At 43.2% G+C, this 23,219-nt stretch overlaps 1 protein-coding gene across 2 annotated transcripts in view; it reads left to right on the top strand.

Moving 5' to 3' along the window:
- OTOGL (otogelin like) overlaps positions 1-23,219 on the top strand; it is a 253,043-nt gene that overhangs the window by 5,416 nt on the left and 224,408 nt on the right. For both annotated transcript variants that reach the window (XM_077471956.1, XM_077471955.1), the window contains exons 4-5: positions 14,968-15,031; positions 20,753-20,851. In XM_077471956.1, coding sequence (XP_077328082.1) covers positions 14,968-15,031; positions 20,753-20,851 — 163 coding nt within the window. The remainder of the gene's footprint in view (positions 1-14,967; positions 15,032-20,752; positions 20,852-23,219) is intronic.

Below are 23,219 nucleotides of genomic sequence, written 5' to 3'. Positions count from 1 at the left end.
CTTTTGTACTAGTCCCACTCTGAGAATGTTGTGCTTTATTGTTCCTCTCCTATGTTCTCCTTTTGCAGTTGTGCCTGTCAGTGTGGTAAAAGACGCATAAAGCTGGCCATACATGGATCGAAAACTCGGCCTATCCCTGCTGAACCTATCCCAGGCTGATTGTACCCAAGTCCATCCATTGATCGACTTGGGTACAGTCAACCTGTTGGATTTTTCTACATGCAATTACAGCTAGTGGCTATAGCCGCTAGCCGTTACCATTGTATTCTGCCAGATGAGAAGGCTGTCTACTCTCCCCACCAGCAGAATACAATAGCCCTTCAAGCCATTCAAGCTATTTTCTTTCCTTTGAACTGTGGTGGAAGAAAAGAAAATTGATTAATTTATGGCTTGTCTAACTCAGATAGGTACAGGCATCATGGACACTGAGAGGAATCAAAGCATGTGAATCCTGCATGCTGGTTGTATCCAAGTTGACTGATTGATTAACGTGGTACATTCAGCCGACCCATTAATGGTTCGAATCTCGACCAGTTCAGCAGCAACCATGTATGGCGGGCCTTACTCCCAAAGAAGTCATTTATGTTAGGATCCTCAGACTCTGATTGACAGTGACCCTTCTGGCAATGCCACACCCTCTGACATACAAAGGATAAAGAAGGAATATTTATTTGTGCAACACATAGTAAATAAAGGAAAAGCTGAAAAGCATGCAGGGAATCCAGGAAGTTGTGAAAAGAGATGGGCAACACTCACTTAAGGGTTGAATTGACACATAGGGGCTTATTTACTAAAAGCAAATCATTTGATCTCAGCGCCCTGTACAGAAGCACATGACACATGTAGAGCAGTGCAGCACATTGGGCTGCTGTACAGCGCAGTGAATGAAATGTACTTTTGTACACTTAAAATAAAGTTTGTACAAAAAAGGGAGCTGTGTATGGTGTGCTGAATCATGAATCACACTCTCCCCTACCACAGTCGGGAATGGACAGCTTGCCGGAGGGGTAAAGGGATCCAGCAGCTGTCTGTTCCTGTGTGAATTTGTTCAAGTAAGTTGACATTGGATTGTCTAATATACAGTGACTATTGTTTGTATTGTTATTACAATGCTGAGGTTATAGTAGTTTTACTGCTACAGAGCGGGTCGGCTGCACAGAATCACTTATATATATGTGATTCTGCATTTCAGGTAGGGAAAAGGTGGGGTGCCTGCCCGGTTGTGCTGCCACTGGCTCCAGCACATGCTGACTAGCGGTTCCCGTCCAATGATTCATGGCCGGGACCCGCCGATCATTGGAGTGAGTGGCAGGAGAGGGCTTTGTGTATGTAAACCTGCAAATCCCTTAGTAAAAGCACCACATAGTAAACATAGTTAAGCACACATTGAACCCTTTGATTCCCCCAGATATTAACCCCTTCCCAGCCAGTGTCCATAGTTTAGTGACAGTGTATATTATTAGCACTGATCCCTGTATAAGGCTACTTTCACACTGAGGCGTTTTACAGGCGCTATAGCTTTAAAAATAGCGCCTGTAAAGCGCCTCTCCTGTCACTCCAGTGTGAAAGCCTGAGTGCTTTCACACTGGAGGGGTGCGCTTGAAAAAGTCCTGCAAGCCGCATTTTTGAGCCGCTTTAGGAGCGGTGTATGAAATCAATGGGCAGCGCCACAGAAGTGTCTGCAAAGCGCCACAGTAGTGACACTTTGAGGGCACTTTTAACTGTTAAAAGCGCCCGCTAGCAGCTGAAAGGAGCTAAAACTACGGTAAAGCGCCGCCGATGCCCCCGCGCCTCAGTGTGAAAGTATCCTAATGCCGCGTACACACGACCAGACTTTTCAACATCAAAAGTCTGACGGAATGATTCCGGCAGACTATTCGATCGTGTGTGGGCTGCAGCGGACTTTTGATTTGCAAAAGTCTGACAGACTTTAGAAATGGAACATGTTTCAAATTTTTCCACCAGAACTCCGCCGGACCCAGTTCCTACCGAGAAATCCGCTCTTGTGTGTGCTAGTCCGACGGACAAAAACCGACGTGAGGGCAGCTATTGGCTACTGGCTATGAACTTCTTATTCTAGTCTGGTCGTACGTCATCACATTCAAATCCGTCGGACTTTGGTGTGATTGTGTGTGGACAAGTCCGTTCATTCGGAAAGTCCGTCAGAACTCTGTCAGAACTCCGTCAGAACTCCGTCGAAAGTCTGTCGGACCTAAGTCTGGTTGTGTGTACCCGGCATTAGTGTCACTGGAGATGTCAGTGACAGACAGCCAGTTATCACAAAGGGGGTTATTTATGAAAGGCAAATCCACTTTGCACTACAAGTGCACTTGAAAGTGCAGTCGCTGTAAACCTGAGGGGTAGATCTGAAATGAGTGGAAGCTCTGCTTATTTTATCATCCAATCATGTGTAAGCTAAAATTCTGTTTTTTATTTTGCTTGCATGTCCCCTTCAGATCTACAGCTACTGCACTTCCAAGTGCCCTTGCAGTGCAAAGTGGATTTGCCTTTCGTAAATAACCCCCAAAGTGTCAATTAGTATCAGATTTCCCACCGTCCCGCTATAAGTCGCTAATCACCACCATCACTAGTATAAAAATAAATAAATAAATAAAAATTCCAGTATATATCTCAGTTTGTAGACACTATAACTTTCACGTGAACCAATCGATATACACTAAGCCCTTGTACACACGGTCGGAGAATCCGTCGGAATGTGTCCTATCGGACCGTGTCGTCGGATAATCCGACTGTGTGTGGTATGCATCGGACTGATTCCGTCGGAATATCCGTTGGACCCAATTTTCCAACATGTTGGAAATATTTCCCGACCAACTGGTTCGATCGGACCTAATCCGATCATGTGTAGAGAATTTTGATTGGACCAAATGCCACGCATGCTCAGATCAAATTCCTACATCAAAGCTATTGGCTACTAGCCTGAACGTAGTCCCATCGTAACGAAATTACGCCATCACGTTCTGAAAGATCGAAATTTTTTCGACAACTTAGTCCGACCGTGTGTATGCAACAGTTTCGGACACAATCCGTCGGACTAAATCCGACGGACAAAATCCGACGGATTTGGTTGGCAGAATCTCCGACCGTGTGTACAGGGGCTTATTGGGGTTTTTCTTTTTACCATGTAGCAGAATAAGTTTTGGCCAAAATATGTGAAGAAGTTAAATTTTTTTAAAATGTTTTCATTGGATATGCTTCATAGCAGAAAGTAAAAAATATAGTTATTTTTTTTAAATTTATGTTATTTTTTTGTTTAGAGTGCAAAAAATAAAAAACCCAGTGGTGAACAAACACCACCAAACGAAAGCTCTATTTGGAGAATTTTTTTTAATGAAATTTCTTTGGGTACAGCAATGCATAACCGCGCAATCGCCAGTTAAAGTAGAGCAGTGGCGAATAGCAAAGAATGGTCTGTTCATGAAGGGGGTAAAATTTTCCAGAGCTGAAGAGGATAAAATGAAAGTGTATTCTGTGATCACATAACTGCTTTGAGACAATGAGCTGTAGAATATTCCAGGATCTGTCACAGTATGTACTACTATAGAAAGAATACAGTGAGGTCTTCTCTTCACCTTCAGTAGGGAGGAGCCGAACACTCCCCGGTTCGGTTCGCACCAGAACTTTCGAACGGACCCCAAATTCGAACGAACGTTAGAACCCCATTGAAGTCTATGGGACTCGAACGTTCGAAATGAAAAGTGCTAATTTTAACGGCTAATATGCAAGATACTGTCCTAAAAAGGGTTTGGGGACCTGGCTCCTGCCCCAGGGGACATGGGTCAATGCCTAAAATGTTTTTTAAAATGGCCGTTTTGGCGGGAGCACTGATTTTAATGACGATTAAAGTGAAAAAAAAAAGAGAAATATTCCTTTAAATATGGTGCCTGGGGGGTGTCTGTAGTATGCCTGTGAAGTGCCACGTGTTTCCCGTGTTTAGAACAGTCCCTGCTCAAAATGACATTAAACGGAAATAACACCATTTAAAACTGCTTGCGGTTTTAATGTTATATCTGGTTCCTGCAATATGGTTGAAAATCATTGAGAAAAATGACATGGGTAGCCCTCCCTGCCCATTACCAGCCTATTTGGGTCTTGTACGCATATTAAGGGGAACCCTGTACCCATATTAAAAAAAGGAAATGCGTGTGGCCCCCAGGCCCTATATACTCAGAACAGCAGTATACAGGCGGTGCAAACAAGACAGGGACTGTGTAGGTTTGTTGTGTTAAGTTAAATCTGTTTGTAATTTTCAACTGGTACATTTTTAAAGTGTAGCTCCAGTCAAAAAAACTATTTTTAAGCTTTTTGGAAAATCCGTGTTAAACAGGGGCAGAAAAATTTGGCCTTAGGCACTGCTGCTGGTGCCACCACACTGCAACCTCTTCCATATACTCTAGTTTTATTGCAGGAATTAGCCCTGCTGCAAAGCATTGCATCAAAAATTGTACTTAAACGCCCCTGTTAAACAAGGGCAGAAAAATTGGGCCTTAGGCACTAGTGCTGGTGCCACCACACTGCAACCTCTGCCATATACTCTAGTTTTATTGCAGGAATTAGCCCTGCTGCAAAGCATTGCATCAAAAATTGTACTTAAATGCCCCTGTTAAACAGGGGCAGAAAAATTGGGCCTTAGGCAATGGTGCTGGTGCCACCACACTGCAACCTCTGCCATATACTCTAGTTTTAATGCAGGAATTAGCCCTGCTGCAAAGCATTGCATCAAAAATTGTAATTAAACGCCCCTGTTAAACAGGGGCAGAAAAATTGTGCCTTAGGCACTGGTGCTGGTGCCACCACACTGCAACCTCTCCCATATACTCTTGTTTGATTGCAGGAATTAGCCCTGCTGCAAAGCATTGCATCAAAAATTGTACTTAAACGCCCCTGTTAAACAGGGGCAGAAAAATTGGGCTGATGGCATCAACCAGAACCAGAAATGTTCTTCCAACATATCAGTGGAGGAGGAAGAGGATAGACAATCAACATAACAGGACAGTCACTCAGCATCAGCATAGGCAGTCTTGAAGGGATGTGGTATTTCAAAAAAAAATATTCGGTTACATCAGCTTCAGATGCTTGGTAGCTGTGGGTGATCCAAGACTGATTCATCTTGATGAAGGTCAGTCGATCAACTGATTCGGTGGACAGGCGCACCCTGTGATCGGTAACAAAGCCACCAGCAGCACTGAAGGTGCGTTCCGAAAGAACGCTGGATGCAGGACAGGCCAGTAGCTCAATTGCATACTGTGCAAGCTCTGGCCAGTGATCCATCCTCAAGACCCAGTAAGCCAGAGAATTTTCGGTGGGAAAGGTGTCCAAGTCTGACCTTGCCCCTAGGTATTCCTGCACCATGTAAATCAGACGCTGGCGATGGGTGCTGGAACCGATCATACCTTGGGGCTGCAGACTAAAAAATTGTCTGAAAGCATCAGTCAGACGGCCACCTTCTCCACCGCTCCTTCTGACCGATGCCTCAGCAACACGTTGTCCAGGACCAGGAGTTTGTAACCTCCCAGTCTCTGGGAACGCGTTGCACAGACCTTTCTGCAAGGCCTCCCGGAGATGTCTCATCCTCTGCTCCCTCTGCGATGGCAAGATAAGGTCGGCAACCTTACCCTTGTACCGTGGATCAAGGAGAGTGGCCAGCCAGTAATGGTCCCTCTCCTTGATCCGAAGAATATGAGGATCCTTCCGCAGGCTTTGCAGGATCAGGGAGGCCATGCAGCGTAGGTTAGCTGAGGCATTCGGTCCGGAGTCCTCTGGGTCACTAAGGACAACATGATCTGCAGCTACCTCCTCCCAGCCACGTACAAGTCCACGTGTTTCTTGGGACTGTAAATCATCCCTACAAGACTGCTGCTGCTGCTGCTGATGCTGAGTGCCAGCCTCCACCTCCATGCTGATACAATCATCCTCCTCCTCCTCTTCCTCCTCCTCATCCTCTTCCTGTGTGATGGGTGGCACAGCAGGAACACTGTCTGGATAAAGAGGGCCTTGAGAGGCAAGGAAGTCCTCCTCTTCCTGCCTCTGTTCTGCCTCAAGTGCCCTGTCCATTATTCCACGCAGCGTATGCTCCAAGAGGTGGACAAGAGGTACAGTGTCACTGATGCATGCACTGTCACTGCTCACCATCCTTGTGGCCTCCTCAAACGGTGACAGGACAGTGCATGCATCCCTGATCATGCCCCACTGGCGTGGTGAGAAAAAACTGAGCTCCCCTGACCCTGTCCTGATGCCGTAGTCGCACAGGTACTCATTGATGGCCCTCTGCTGCGTGTGCAGCCGCTGCAGCATGGCCAATGTTGAGTTCCATCTGGTGGGCATGTCACATATAAGGCGGTTCTTGGGCAGGTTCAACTCCTTTTGGAGCTCAGCCAGCCGAGCACAGGCATTAAATGATCGGCGGAAATGCACACAGACTTTCCTGGCCTGCTTCAGGACATCCTGTAAGCCGGGGTACCTGCCCAAGAACCGCTGCACCACCAGGTTAAGGACGTGAGCTATACAGGGCACATGGGTCAGTTGAAGGAGTCACTGATGATGACATTGAGAGGAGGGAAGACGATGCGTTGGCAGCTGCTTTGCTACTACCCTGAGACTGGGTGAGAGAGGATGAGGAGGATGAAGAGGGCTTGGTCATCCACTCTACCAAGTCGTTGGCATGTTGCGGTTCAACATGTCCAGCTGCCGAAAAGAAGGACAAGCATGTCCCATGGCCACGTGCTGATGACAATGCACCGCGTCAACGACCAGCACTGTTGTCTCTAGACACAGAGCCTGCTTGCCCTCTTTTATCGGCTCGCGCCTGTCTGCCTCTCCTTGCTGGCCTTCCAGACATGGTAATGGCCTGAAGGGAGTTGGGTAAAACAGCAGTTGGGTACTGTATATTGTGCTGGAGGCACACAACACCCACTAACTCCTGCAGATGCCTTTATTATAGAACACCAGAGATAAAGGGGTATATACAGATGTATACTGTGCTGTGCTGGAGGCACACACAACTTCCAATAACTCCTGCAGATGGCAAGTGGTCTCAAATAGAGAACAGCTATGTAGGTGGATATAGCGGTATGTACTGGGTACAGAGCACGCAGACAGCACGCACTATCTCCTAACACTACTGACTGCAAGCTCTATTATAAAAGATAGATCACTAGCTATACAGGTGAGGTGAATATAGCGGTGTATACTGCGGTCAGGGCACACAGACAATAACCACTACACAACAGCAAGATAGAAAATCGTCCGAAAACGATCGGTGTGTACTGTGTTGAAGGTACACAGAACACCCACTGCTTCAGATGCCAACACACTACACGAGGCCGCCGCGATGGCGGCCTTATATAGTGTGGGGCGTGCACTACACAGCCTGAGCTATGATTGGCCACAGGCATCCTGCCTGTGGCCAATCATGGCTCTCCTCGCTGCTAGCGCTGCGATTGGCCAAGCATGCGGGGTCACAGTGCATGCTTGGCCAATCATGAGCCAGCAATGCACTGCGCCATCGCAGTGCATTGTGGGCCGTGAGCGCCACACGAATTTGATGCGAACGGACCAAAATGTTCTGATTTCGCCGAACGGACGAACAGCCAATGTTCGAGTCGAACGTACGTTCGACTCGAACACGAAGCTCATCCCTAACCTTCAGCATGCTGACAAGACAGTGAAAGAGCAGCAGAAAACAGATGAGGTAATCTTTCTGGTTGCTCTGTTCTCTTCACCAATCAGCATGTTCCTTGTTAGTGCGCTTACAGTACACTTTTAACGGACCGCCTGGCACCCCACCTGGGTGCCTTCTGCCCTCCAAACCCTTCCAGTAGAGCGATAGCTAATACCAGCCCTTTACCCCAAGCATCATACGCAGACAAGATGTTGAAGTACAAAACCAAAGGAATCACTGTTTATTGAACAGAAATACAGGTTTTTATACACTTCAAAAAATAGGGGGAACCACCACATGAATAACGCAAACTTCAAACAGCAATCCAATTAACAGCTGACAGTGATCTAATTAAACATTTAACTAATTAACCAGTAAGTTAATTAACAGCTAGGCACCTAGACAAGCCTTGATTAGTCAGGGACCACCCCAGACAATCCGGCAACAGCTGCAAATAAAAAACCCTAAAACATTAACACAATCCTAAAATAGATTCAAATTGATTGCAGCACTGCGCCATAAATAACTAGTGTTCCAAAACATCAAAACTCATAATCAATTAACCACATAATCATAAAGTGATAACTTAAAAATAAAAAAATAAAAAGTTCATAACAATATAATATATGTAGCAATGTCCGGGGCCTCCTCTAGTCTAATGAGAACCTTTAGAGCCAAGAACTGCTGACATCCTTCTGTATACAGTGGGTTGCAAGGCATAGTGGGTATAGTATACGGTATATTAATTGGATGCCAGACACTTCTTGAATGATTTCATTTCTCTTAACAGAACTTTGGGAGAGAGAGTTAGGGCCAGGACACCCTTGGGTAGTTGCAATGTTAATTGGCAGACTCCAAGACTTCTACAGGTAGACAGCCATGCAGGGAAAGGCATCCAGCAAGACGCCACATCTGCATATGTAGGAATGCTGTCTCCTATGGCAACAGTCTTGAACAGTTCCTAACAAAAAGTGTAAAAGTTCCCTTATTTTTACTACAATCACTTCTTGTAGTTCTTCAGCCCACTGAGCTCCCAGTCTCTCTCTCACTAAACTAGATGATTCACTATCACTGAATCCCTTGAGCTCTTCCAATCTTCACTGCAGGGGCGTTGCTAGGTCTACAAAAGATTAGGGGCAAGAGCCCATAGCAGCATAGTAAAGAAAGTCATACGCTTGGGCAGGCATACACATGTATATACAGTAATATATGTGTGTATGTGTGTGTGTGTGTGTGTGTGTGTGTGTGTATGTCCCCAGAGAGCCCCCGCTTACATCAGGGTCCCCAGAGAGCCCCCCTACATCAGAGTCCCCAGAGAGCCTCCCCTTTGCACCATGGTCCCCAGAGAGCCCCCACTTACATCAGGGTTCACAGAGAGCCCCCCTTACATTAGGGTCCCCAGAGAGCCTCTACCTTAAATCACGGTCTCCAGAGATCCTCCCCCTTAAAATCAGGGTAATCAGAGAGCCTCCCCCTTGCTTTAGGGTCCCCAGAGAGACCCTGCAGAGAATCTGGGCTATGGGCCCTAGATTTGGGGCTATAGCTCCAAAAGCTTCCTCAAGCGTCACCCCCGTCTCTGCTGGGTCCCTAGCTTGACACTCAGGATACTTCTCAAGCGTCTCCCCACTGGCCTACTCAGTCCCTGGCTTGACACACAAGGCTGCTCTGCAAGCGTCACCTCTGGTGGCTGGGTCCCTGGCTTACCTGCTGAAGTTTCCAAATTCTTCACCGTCCCCGGTTGGTGATAATTCTGCACCGGTACTTGCTTCAGCTACTTATTGTGGTCTCTGGTAATAAGGTGGATGGCCCCTTAGTGGCGACAGGTTCCCCTCTACCTCCAACTACGTCAGGTTCTCCGGCCGGCAGAACCATCACTTCTGGTTGGACTGCAAGCCGCAATCCAAACCCTGCGCTGCTCTCTTGATTTTGAATTGGCACTCAGACAGCCTAGCAGCCAGATGTGCCGGGATAGGCCCCATCGCCGGCCTAGCAGCCCAGGCAATACAACACATGTCCACCCAGGTGGCACAGAACACTGATCACCTGACTCCACCCAAATATGCAGGTTCTCCCAGCAGGCCAAGGGATTTAAGAAAACCCCTGCCCATTGGCTGAGGTACCCCATATACTCCCAATCTGTCCTTGCTTTGCCTTTGTCTTATCTAATGCCACCAAGTACCCCGCCACCCAGTGGCAGAAGAAACAAGTGCAGCAATTTCAGACTCAGGGGGAACTCAATTGATCATCAACAATTAGCCATGGTAGCTATACCTGGCAGGTAAACTTAGGAGCAACCCTGCCTAAACACCAGGGTGCTACATATATAACCTCCAATCTCCTATGTGTTCTAATGCAATATAATTGTGCAAATATGTAAATTAAATCAATAACCCAAAGTTCATATAATGCATTAGTAGCATCAGAAGAAGCCCATGTACTTATTGGAGCTAAAAGCTTCAATCAATATTATGTTCAATTATTCAAATGTGAAATGTTCAAGTGCAGTCTATTATATTGCGCAAGCAAAATAGGCAAATGCTGCATTACGCAGTCAAAGGGTTTCTGGACCCGGCCCTTTTCTATGCTCTGACCAGGAGACGCAGACAAAATCCCTTCCATGGGCCATAATCAGTGGGTAGACGGCTAGCCTATAGTCCCCTCCAAAAGCCCTTGTTTTGGTTTGTCTTGACACCTATTCTGAGTGCTGCTGTATAGGGAATGGGAAAGGCTGATACCAAGACAAATTCAGATACATACACGTGTTGTAATTAAAAATGCATTTATTCATCTATTAAACAAATACAGAGTTGCATTAATTTGTGGATTTTATATCTGCCTGGGGTTTAGCTTTATGAAAATTCTGAATTAATTGGTTATTATCAGAGTTCTATTTGTAACCTGAAGTCTATTTGTGACATCCAATGTATATAAGACAACAGAGAGTCAACATAGTGGCAGTGTCCTGCATTGTTTGTAATACTGGTGATGACATTAAAGTAACACTAAATAATATCCTTATTCCAAAAATACATTTTTTACCATGTTTTTTGTTTCCTTGTAACATGTCCTGAATCACTCCTTTTTCCTCTCATTTAGGTTTGTTTGGAACAAGCAGTGCATGTAAGGCCGCGTACACACGGGCGGATTGTATGGCCTACTTAGTCCGTCATACAATCCGACGGACAGTCCGTCATACTTTCGAATGAACGGACTTGACCACACACGGATGCACAAACAGTCCGTCGAAAGCTTGCGCGATGACGTGTACAGCACGTACGACGGGACTACAAATAGGAAGTCCAATACACAGCAATGCTACCTTCCGCCGTGTAAATCCTTTCTGAGCATGCGCCATTCTTAGTCCGTCGAACTAGCCTACTGACGAGCGGATTGTCCGCTGAAACCAAAGTATGACGGACAGAATTTCGAAAAATCCGAAATACTTAGTACGCCAGACTGCACGCTGAAAAAGTCCGCTGAAGCCCACACACGAGCGGACTGTCCGCTGAAATGTGTTTCGACGGACTAAGTAGGCCATACAGTCCGCCCGTGTGTACGCGGCCTTAGTTGCAATCAAGTGCACAGTTCTATACACATTACACATCCCATAGTCCATAGTCCCTAGAAAGGGTGGCTACATTCCTATATATACTTGGACCATAGAGATTGAACATAGCCAGTCTCTAACTTAACATTTCTTTAGTTGCGCCACTGAAAAATCCCAAGGCACCCTAGTCTAAAGTATAAAAAATATAAATGTTATATATCAATGGGAAACCTGAGCCTGGGATAGTGAACAATAACATCACATCAGATGCTCCCCTTCACATCAGAGGTCTCCCTATCGCATCAGAGCCCCTCCTCTTCCCATCAAAGTCCCCTCTTCATGTCAGATGCCCCCATCACATTTGAAGCTTCCATTTTTTGTCAGAGGTCCCCCATCACATCCAATTCCCCTAAACATCAGGGTACCCCCTACAACACAGAGTTAACCTTCTGATAGAATCTGAAGCTTCCATCACATCATGGCCCCTTTTTTGAATGAGAGCCCCCCATCATATCAAAGCCCTAAATTGCCACAGAGCGCCCCCCCATCATAGAGTCCTCTCATACATTTATGATCCAGGGCAAACTGGGTCTTGTGCTTGAGGAACCAAAAGGAAACCCAAATGGCACCCCAGGGTGGAGTCCTGTTTTAGAAACACTGCTCTAACAGAGTTCTAACCAAGTCAGAGCACAGTAGCCAAAAAAGGAATTTGGAATAGAAGCCTTTTTGGCTCCTGCCCCCTCCACAGCCCAATGCTCCAGTGAGTACTAAAGGGGCATAGCACAGAGCTGCCGACTGATAGACCATGCTCTCTGTAGCCTGGGGACCTAGGGCTGAGTGATCGGCTGTGTTTGAGCACTCAGTTCTCAGTCTTAGAGGAGCTAGGTGACAGTTGCAGCTGGGATCAGTGCTGCAGCCATCTAGATAAGTATGATTTTTTATTTATTTGTTTGGCCCCACCCCCTCTCTGTCCTGATTGGATAACTGAGTTTGATTGACATATAATGCATTAAGATAAAAAGAACCTTCTGACTAACTTAAAGTAGTGATAACATGATCTGTGCACAAAATAATATTGATATTAATCATGCTGATATGTTTTAAGAATGGAACAGCAAACTTTCATTAAAAACACTGCTTCAACAAATTTAACTTGGGACCAACAAAAGGTTGTTAAAATTCTTGAAGCAGTGTTTTTAACCACTTCCCACCCGGCCAATGTACATATACGGTCGGGTGGGAGCTCTCTACTTCTGATAGGACATTCAGGAACGTCCTTCAGAAGGAGGGGGATCGTGCGCGCGCCCGTGCAGCGGCGCGATCCCGATGTGCTCGTGTCACCTGGACACAGCGCATCTCGGATCGGCAGGAGGGCTCTGTGATTAGCCCTCCTGATCACATGACGGCCATGTCCAATCACGGCCATCATGTGATGTAAACAAACAGCCGGTTGCTAGGCAATCGGCTCCTCCTCGCCTCACACAGAAGTCATCGCTGAGGAGAGGAGAGCAGAACGCTGCAGCCGGCTGATGATCAGTGAGTATGAGCTGTTTTTACAGCTTTTTACTAACTGATCACCAGTCTAGTGTACTACACACATCACCACACAATGTAAACACACATGTCACCACAATACACATGTCACCACACATGTCCCCAAAACATACATGTCCCCAAATAATAAAAAGACATGTCCCCAAATAAAAAAACACATGTCCCCCACATATGTCCCACTAAAATCACATGTTCCAATGATTATCTGCACACATATGTACGTGATCACCTGCACACATCTGTACATGATCATTTGCGTACATATGTCCGTGATCACACAAACCAATTATTATACACTTAACGGAATTTTTTTTACCAAAAACATGTAGCAGAATACATTTTGGCTTAAATTTATGACAAAATTTGATTTTATTGGATTTCTTTTAAAATAGAAAAAAGAAAATATTGTTTTTTTTCCAAATTTCCGCTTTTTTGCGCTTATATCGCAAAAAATAAAAAACAGAGTCGTGAATAAATACCACCAAAATAAAGCTCTATTTGTGCGAAAAAAATGATAAAAATTTTATTTGGGTACAGTGTAGCATGACCGCACAATTGTCATTGAAAGTGCGAGAGCGATGAAAGCTGAAAATTGGGCTGGGAAGGAAGGGGGTGAAAGTGCCCTGTATTGTAGTGGTTAACGAAAGTATGCTGTTTCATTCTTAAAACATATCAACATGTAAATGCATTCATAATCCACTCTAGCCTTCCTTTGTTTCCAAGAAAATGTGGCCTAAATATACTAAATAACAGCTAATTCCCCTTTACCATCCCTAATAAAATTCCCTGGTTACTGACAAATGACAAAACTGTCATAGAATAAGCAGATAGAACTTTGATGTGTGGACTGTGATCACCAACCTGACTTCATCTTCTTTATGATGTGCGAGAGTTCATATTTGTCAGTGATTTATGCAAACATGGGCAAAAGAAAAGGTTGCCATACATTATACAGGCATTAAAAACAATATAAATCATTATACATGACCACTGTTTTGAGATATAATGGCTGCAAATGGCAAAACTGCCATTGGATATAACTGACTTTCTTTCATGTGCTTTATACCAATGTCTTATTATGCCTGCAGTCATAACTGATCATTATTAGCCTGGTATTTTCTAGTGCTGAGGACTAACGCTCCCCGCCCCCACCCGCTCCACCGGCAGAACCCAATAGTGCAGCGGGAGGCATTCCCCCATTAACACTGACTGTTACCAGGAGAATTAAGTCATTTTCTTTCCTACCACCTAGTTTATTCTATGGGTTATTTTATTCTAGTCTAGTTAGGTGTTTTTAGAAGTCTAGACATGAACCTAAAGCGCTGCGCAAACTGTTGGCGCTATATAAATCCTGTATAATAATAATAATAATCTCAGGAGGCTATATTTCTATCTGTTTGTTGTGTGCCTGTCTATTCATTTTAACTGTTGTCTCTAGTTTATATCAGTAATAGTGTGCAATGAGTTTATTGCAAGATTAGTTAGAAAGTTAATAAAATGTTAAACTTTTTTATAAAATATTTAATTTTCCACAAAATATTTAAATCTTTGCATGTAAATGACCATATTTATTAGAACAGCCTTTTTCGACCAGGCTGCCCAGGCACCTTGGGGTGCCTTGAGGTTTCTTCAGGGGTGACTTGGCAAAATGCCTAAAAATGTATTACAAATTGTATACAAACTAGTTTGTGGATCAAGCCTGCCTTTTAGTTACACAAAGTCACAGGTTTTCATTATGCACCATAATGACTTTCTAGACACTGGCATCCTAACAACCAACGTTATCAGTTAATAAGGAGGATGCTTGTTGCCTCCACAGAATCCTTGTTTGACCCTCCTGTGCCCCTCTCCCTCAGCACTGGGGTGACATTAACTGAGTGATGGAGAGAAACTGAGGGAGAAGAGAAACATTGGAATACTAGTCAGTACCAGTGTGCAAAAGTGTATTTGCTTTGGAAGAATAAATCACCTCTAATGTTGGGTGTCCTACATGTGGATGTTGCTGCATAATGTAAAGCTATTAGAATAGTTTTTTTTACATTTTATAATGGGGTGCCTCAAGACTGTCCATAGTTTTAAAGGATGCCTTGAGATTGTCTATAATTTTAAAGGGTGCCTTGACTGAAATAAGGTTGAGAAACACTGCCTTAGAAGAGCATTTAATGATGTCATCTCTTAATCTTAGGGTAATGGAACAACTTTTTCTGGAGCCCGCAGGCTCCCCCCTCACACCGATGTTCCGCATTCAGGTAAGAGATATAGAAACTTTATTAATGTTATAGATTTTTTTTTCACAGAAACTCCTACCTGTGTATAGCTTAGCTTGTTCCATCTCTAGGACATGAAGCTAAACTTCCTTACTCTATAAACTTCCCCATATTTCTTTGATCGTAGATTTATTAGAACAAGCCAGGTGAAACTACAAATTGATAAAATAAACATCAATCAGTAAAATATTGCCTATAATAAAGAAAGAATGCTCTATAACACAGAATGAGATAACAAGAACTTACTTTTTAAGCTTGCTAAGAGGTGATGATGAGAGATTGGAGAAACAGCCTTACTGTCTTATTGTAAATTCTTAAAATGTGGCTGACTTACTTCCTCTAGAGAATTCTCCCAGAATGCACAGGTTCCTAACAACTTTATTAACACATTCTAAAAGAATACAATATGTAACTTCTATAAACAGCAAAGCTATACCAAAAAGGGAACAGTAGGTGACGCCTGCACTCTGCATAACTAGCTTGGAGTAAATCAAGAAACCCAACATGTTATTTAAAGAGGAAGTAAACTCTCCCACTCTGATGCTTCTTTTCATTTAGTCCATTATAATAAGTAATTATCAGACTATAGCCACTGTAATTCAGCCCAAATCGCATATTACTTACTGTTTAAAGAAACTTCAAAAAAACTTGTTTCCAGGGGTTAGGTAGCGCCATCTTAAGTATTGTTTTCTGAGTCCACAGTGGAGTGTATTTCCGCCCTTACATTGAGCACTTCCTCTCCTGTTAACCAAGCCTCCTTCTCAATCCAACGTTTCTATGGCAACCCTGCTTCCCTGTTCATAGCTGACTTGTTTATTTCATAGTATTTACTTGTGCCGATGTCTAATGTTTGCCTTTGTCAGACTTATCAGCTTTAGCTGATAAGACTGCAGTAATGGCCAAGTTTAGACTATGTGAGGTCACATGGTGTGTAGGAGGAAGCTCTGCATGATTAGCAGAGTTCAGTGTTGTGCCATAGGAAGTCCTGATAGCAGATAGATAAGACATAGAAAGTGTGCCGTAAATCAGGGGAGATCTGGGCATGCTTGGTGACTTCATTCTACAGAACAACAAGGATTACAACAATACTAAGCAAGTAAGGAGATATCTACAAGCAGTGTTCATCAGGGTTTTTTATGCTGATTTACATGGGATGAAGTTGTGGGGGAGGGTTTACAACCACTTTAAGTACATAAACACAAATAACTGAGTAAGGGACCAGAGGGCAGAACTATCCTAGCAAATGCAACTCAATCTGCAGTCTGGTGATAGATGAGTGACCAAGGAAGATTCTGTTTTTTGGTAAATTGAGAGGTTATGTAGGCTATCATGTATGCAGCCTTCTATGACAAGCTGTTCCTCAGGTGACCAATGTAAGAATGATTAGTCTAATCATTATAAAGCCTACTGATGCCATATAAAGGTTTTGAGGCAAAGGGTTGTGTTCTTTAAAGTGTCATTAAATGCAAAAATAAATGTTTCCCTTTTAACTCAAACACATTTTCCTTACTATGTGTGATAAACAATTGTTTCAAAAAAAGATCAGAGTAAATACCTGGTGATACTGCCAGTGCATAGTACTTCCTCATAGTGGCAACGCTATTGTAGTTGATTCACAGTATTGCGTGTTGCCACTGTGTCTGCTGATGCTCCATTTCTGATCCCTAACTAATCATGGAAAAAGACCACGGAAAAAGAAACCCATCCAAATAGCAAGAGCTTATATTATTATATTGATTATGCTATATAATGCCCTTTTACGTTATGATTGATGAGTTCTTTATAAACTTCATAGAATTGCCCCATGTCTCGTGGGACAGCTCCAGAGCTGTGATCGACAGCTCAGTACTTCCTATTCCCTCCTCCTTTCATCTGGCCCACGTGAGTCATCTGAGCATGCACTCTGTCAATTAGGAAGTACTGTGCTTTTAATCTCGGCTCTGGAGCCACCCTGCAAAACTGTTGGTTTGTCACATGGGTCGCCTCTGAGTAGTTCATAAAGAACTTAGATTTAATATAAATAAGCTTAATGAAACCTACTGATCATAACTTAGAAGGGCATTTAAAAAACAAAACAAAGCTATTACTATTTAGATTTTTTCCACAGATAGTCACATGACAAGCAGAGCACCAATTGGCTCTGTGCAGCCAAACAAACTGCAATGACGTTGCAGGATACATCACAATCTGTGAATGAGCTCCACCCTCAAATTGCCTATCGACCTGCAGAGGTACTGGAAAATGATCACGTGACCAAATTATAGAAAGTTTAAAAAAGGTGTTTACAATCATTCCAATGCTGTGATATTTGAACCACAATGCTAATGCTATTATACATTTTACATATTTAAATGCATGTAAGATTAGGTTTAGAAAAGCGTCAACAGCCATTTGAAAATGTGAGTTCTGCAGAAAATAATTTGAAGTGCAGAGTCCATCAATTCACATGACCAGGGATTGAAATACATTAAAATACTATGGAGAAAAAACATATTATACAGTATATTTTAGTCTACCAACTTCTAGATCCACATAAATTAAAATTATGTACTTTACACTACAAAATGTTACATATTATAAATAAGCTTTGTTAAAAAAAATTACACGAAAATACAAAATTATACATGAACAAGATTCAAACACATTCATCTTTCTTAAATTGATTGTAAAGGCTTTTTTTTAATTAAAATAAAAAGGTTGTTATACTAACCTGCCCTTACCTCCTTCTTCTTTTGAGTATCCCCTCAATCCAGCTGCTGAAGGGACATTCATGCAAGCGTGCTTCCAAGCCAGGCTGTGTGTGCCTGTAGGCTCATATGGTGTGGCTCAGACACGCCTTTCGCTCCCCCTCACAGGATTTGAATGACAGCAGCAGGAGCCAATGGCTCCTGTTGCTCTTAGAGTCTCCTGTGAGAAGGGGAAGAGAGAGATGTGACAATGCAGGCAAGACAGCATCGGATCAGTGAGAAGAGCCAGGTAAGTGTTTAGGGACGGTGTAGGAGGGAAAGCAAGCAGTGGGCATTTTTTTTTATCTTAATGCATAAAATGCATTAACTGCTTCAGCCCCGGAAGATTTTACTCCCTTCCCGACCAGAGCACTTTTTTTGCAATTCGGCACTGCGTCACTTTAACTGACAATTGCGCGGGCGTGCAGCGTTACACCAAAACAAAATTGACATCTTTTTTTCCCCACAAATAGAGCTTTCTTTTGGTGGCATTTGATCACCTCTGCGGTTTTTATTTTTTGCGCTATAAACAAAAAAAAAAAGAGCGACAATTTTGAATAAAAATATTTTTTACTTTTCACTATGATTAATATCCCCCAAAAATATATAAGAAAACACATTTTTTCCTCAGTTTAAGCCGATATATATTCTTCTACATATTTTTGGTAAAAAAAATCGCAATAAGCATATATTGATTGGTTTGCACAAAAGTTATAGTGTCTGCAAAATAGGGGATAGATTTATGGCATTTTTATTATTCATTTTTTTTTGTTAGTAATGGTGGAGATCTGTGATTTTTATCATGACTGTGACATTATGACGGACACATCAGAAACTTTGGACACTAATTTGGGACCATTGTCATGTATTCAGCAAACAGTGCCATAAAAATGCACTGATTACTGTGTAACTGTCACTGGCAGGGAATGGGTTAAACACTAGGGGGCAATCAATTGGGTTAAGTGTGTCCTAGGGAGTGATTCTAACTGTGGGGGGATGGGCTACCACTGACATGACAGCGATCACTGCTCCCAATGAAAGGGAGCAGTAGATTCCTGTCATGTCACTAGGCAGAATGGGGAAATGCCTTGTTTACATAAGCATCTCCCTGTTCTGCAGCTCCATGACACGATCGTGGGACACCGGCGAACATTGAGTCCGTGGGATCCGCGGGCACATCACGCTGTGCGCAATGGGCACGCGGCCACTAGCCACTAGCCCTGCCAAATAAAGGGGATGTACAGGTATGCCCATTTGACCACCGCTGCCATTGTGCCAACGTATATTGGCATGCAGCGGTCGGCAAGTGATTATGATAAAAAACCCTTACACTTTGGAATCACTTTAATTTAATTCCTACAACCAATAATAGCTTATTTCTCAATATAAAATTGAATCAGACACAGAGGTATTTAAAATGTATTATACCCTATATTGCCAAAAGTATTGGGACACCTTCCTTTACATGCACATGAACTTTAATGGCATCCCAATCTTAGTCCGTAAGGTTCAATATTGAGTTGGCCCATCCTTTGCAGCTATAACAGCTTCAAATCTTCTGGGAAAGTTGATCACTAAGTTTAGGAGTGTGTCTATGGGAATTTATGACCATTCTTCCAGAAGAACATTTGTTAAGTTTGTAGAACACCTTTCGGATAAATTAGAGCAGAGACTGTGAGCCAGGCCTTCTTGTCCAATACCAGTGCCTTGCCCCACAAATGCGCTTCTGGAAGAACGGTCAAACATTCTTTTACAGAATGCCATCATGGACTGATACTTGACATGGTAAATAAGCTCTGAGGTGTACTGGTGTAGTTGGGCAGGCTGTACAGATTCAGGAACACCATGGATTTTCACATTCCTGTGTGAGCGATCCTCTAAGTCAGCCACTTTAGATTTCAGCCAGTCCACCTCATCAGATTGCTTATTATGGGCATCCACAAGTGAGTTGTGAGAGGAAGCAAACTCCCCATTTTTTACTCTATATGGTCAACTCTGCCACCCAGCACTCCTATCTCAGCTTTGAAACTGCAGACACACAATATCATGTCAGAATGTAATGAGCTGCGCAGGGACACCATCATGTCTTTCATTGTTATGTCCAGAATAGGTTGGTTAGTGGTAAGGAATGAGCTGATAGGATTCACAAATTCCCTGGTGTCTTCTAGGGTAATGGGGCTCTTGTGTAACTCAGCCTCCAGTCTGGACTTTGACTTAGGCGGGCTGCAGGAGAGAGCAGTGGAGGCGCTCGGAGAGCTCCGCTGGGAGTCTGTTTGTGAGCTGGGGCTGTGGGAAGGAAGAGGAGAGCTGCCGGCTGCAGCCCGGCGAGCGGTCGCCGACGGAATTTTGGATTCATTCCCGCTCAGCCGGCTGGAAGAAGTGCTGAAGTTTTTAGACTGATTTGTCTTCTTCCATTTGTGGGCCATGGCTGGAGGGGTCCTTAAAAGGACCTTTAAGGTAGGTGCTGGTGTTGGTGGTGACTCTCAGGCTCACCTCCAAGCACTGGAGTGGAGCTTCTGGCTCATGCTGCCCAATAAAACATCTTTGGGATGAATTAGAGCGGAGACTGTGAGCCAGGCCTTCACGTCCAACATCAGTGGCAGACCTCACAAATGCACTTCTGGAACAGTGGTCAAACATTCCCACAGACAAACTCCTTAACCTTGCGGACAGCCTTCCCAGAAGAGTTGAAGCTGTTATAGCTGCAAAGGGTGGGCCCACTCAATATTGAACCTTACAGACTAAGACTGGGATGCCATTAAAGTTCATGTGTGTGTAAAGGCAGGTGTCCCAATACTTTTGGCAATATAGTAGTTGTTCTGCTGCTCTTTTTATGAACTGTCACAACAAATTATTATGCATACTTGTGTAGTTTAAACTCATGGAAGATTTAATGCACAGTGTTTTTTTTTGCCCATAATATACTTATGAGGAATATGAATTGGTAACTATATGCAATGTTCATCATTGACTGCAGAGTCCTGCCCACATGGCTGCCTTAATGGAGCTCTTTGTACAGAAGCAGGTGTGTGTGACTGTGACACCTTTCAGGCACAAGGAAGCAGATGCCAGTACGGTATGACTATCTTTAATATTTAGACATTTTTCTTTTTTGACTTTCTTTTATGTTGTCACTATGATAAAAGGCAAAGGGATAATTTCCTCAGCAAGGACACGACAGAAACCAACCAGCCAAGGATTTAACCCTTCCCCAATTTAAAAAAAAATATTTTGGGATTAAATTCCACTTTCCAGAATCCGTGAAAAAAAATAAAAAAAATGGACAAAACTGCCTCTGCTGTACTGGATCCCCAGGAAGTGTTGTCAGCCCTGCCTACTTGTGCTCTACTCTACAACAAAACACCCTCCTAATCTCCATACCATGGGGGTATTCTGTAGTTCCCAACACTGCTTGGGATTTCAGTGGAGCAGAGTACACAGGAAGTGGATTTTGGGCAAATCAACAAGCATTTTCTGTAATTTCTAAATTTTTCAAGGAGATGTTTGGGGTTACTTAACAATACGCCGTCCACAACTCTGCCCCCAGCTACATCACTAACCTAGTCTCAAAATACCAACCAAGCTGCTCTATTCGGTCCTCCCAAGGCCTCCTGCTCTCTAGCTCCCTTGTCACCTCCTCCCATGCTTGCCTACAGGATTTCTCCAGAGCTTCTCCCATCCTTTGGAACTCCCTACCCCAATCTGTCCAACTGTCCCCTAATCTATCCATCTTTAGACGATCCCTGAAAACCCTTCTCTTTAAAGAAGCTTATCTTTCTTCTAACTAATACACTGTTTTACTTTCTCCTTTAGCTCATCCCCCACATCTATAAGCTTTTGTATCAATTGACTCATCCTCCTAGATTGTAAGCTCTAGTGAGCAGGACCCTCTGATTCCTCTTGTACCAAATTGTAATGTACCTGTAATGTCTGCCTTCATTTTGTTGAGCGTTGCACAAACTGTTGGCGCTATATAAATCCTATATAATAATAAACATATGTACTCACCTCTTTGCTGCAGCAACACTGTGATGCTGCAGCTGTCCCCTGCTGGCTCTAAGACCAAGAACTGAGTGATCACATGATCCCTGAGTTCTCAGCAGTTCTGAACAAAGAGGGGTGACTGTCAGCTGTCGGCTGATTCTGGGTCACAGGAGAGCGCACTCCTGTGACCTATACATGTTTTGCCAACTATCAAAGGGTAACGGTAATGATATTCTTATATTTGTTTCCTCCACTCACAGAATCTTTGAAAAAAAGTTATTAAAGATTTTACATTTTTAGATCATGGCTTTTTACAAAGTGATTTAGTTGACCAGCTTGTTTTCAATTGACCATATTCATGTCGCATATAAAAGTCTTAATAATGGTCAGTTTTATATCATAAAGTCATTTAGATACTTCATATTCTGGGACCATACTGTCAACTATCTATATATTTCTTATAAATGATAAGTTGTATCTTCAAAATCTAAAAGGTTACTATGAAACGACTCAATTTTCCACTGTAGTCAAGCAGGTCCGTAGTCTCTGTACTCTGGGATACGTTTGATATTTTTTTCCTTTTTTTTTGCTAGAAAATTACTTAGAACCCCCACGAATTATAATTTTTTTTTCGAATACCCTAGAGAATAAAATGTTGTTGCAATACTTTCCGTCAGTAAAGTTAGCCTATTTTTTTTCATATTGTGAAAGACGATGTTATGCCGAGTAAATTGATACTCAACATGTCACGCTTCAAAATTGTGCCCGCTCGTGGAATGGCGACAAACTTTTACCCTTAAAAATCTCCATAGGTGACGTATAAGAAAAATTGTACAGGTTGCATGTTTTAAGTTACAGAGGAGGTCTAGGGCTAGAATTATTGCTCTCGCGCTACCGATCATGGCAATACCTCACATGTGTGGTTTGAACACCGTTTTCATATGCAGGTGCTAGTCATGTATGCCTTCGCTTCTGCACATGAGCTTACCCGGATGGGGCGCGTTTAAAAACATTTTTTTTTCTTATTCATTTTACCTTTTTTTTTACATTTTAATGCTTTTTTTTTTTTTTTTATTATGTCACTTTTATTCCTATTACAAGGAATGTAAACATACCTTGTAATAGAAAAAAGCAGGACAGGACCTCTTAAATATGAGATCTGGGGTCAAAAAGATTGCAGATCTCATATTTACATAAAAATGCAATAAAAAAAATTAATAATAATAATAATAATTTTGTCATAAAAAAAAAAAAAGTCCCTTTAAGAGCAACGGGCGGAAGTGATGTTTTGACCCTGCCCCGCCGCCGCAGATAAAAGTGATCTTGCGGCAGAGACCACTTTTATCTTGTAGCGGATACCAGGGTTATGGCAGCTAGCTGCAGCCATAACAAGGATGTCCTCGTTCAATGTCATCACGTAAAACGACGGTGGGCGGTCCAGAAGTGGTTAATTTTACCTC

The sequence above is a fragment of the Lithobates pipiens genome, unplaced genomic scaffold (genome assembly GCF_037356315.1).
Source record: "Lithobates pipiens isolate NorthernLeopardFrog02 unplaced genomic scaffold, aLitPip1_a1.2 Scaffold_8, whole genome shotgun sequence".
NCBI lineage: Eukaryota > Metazoa > Chordata > Amphibia > Anura > Ranidae > Lithobates > Lithobates pipiens.
Note: the sequence above shows the minus strand (reverse complement) of the source record. Positions and strands in the feature narration are given on the sequence as shown.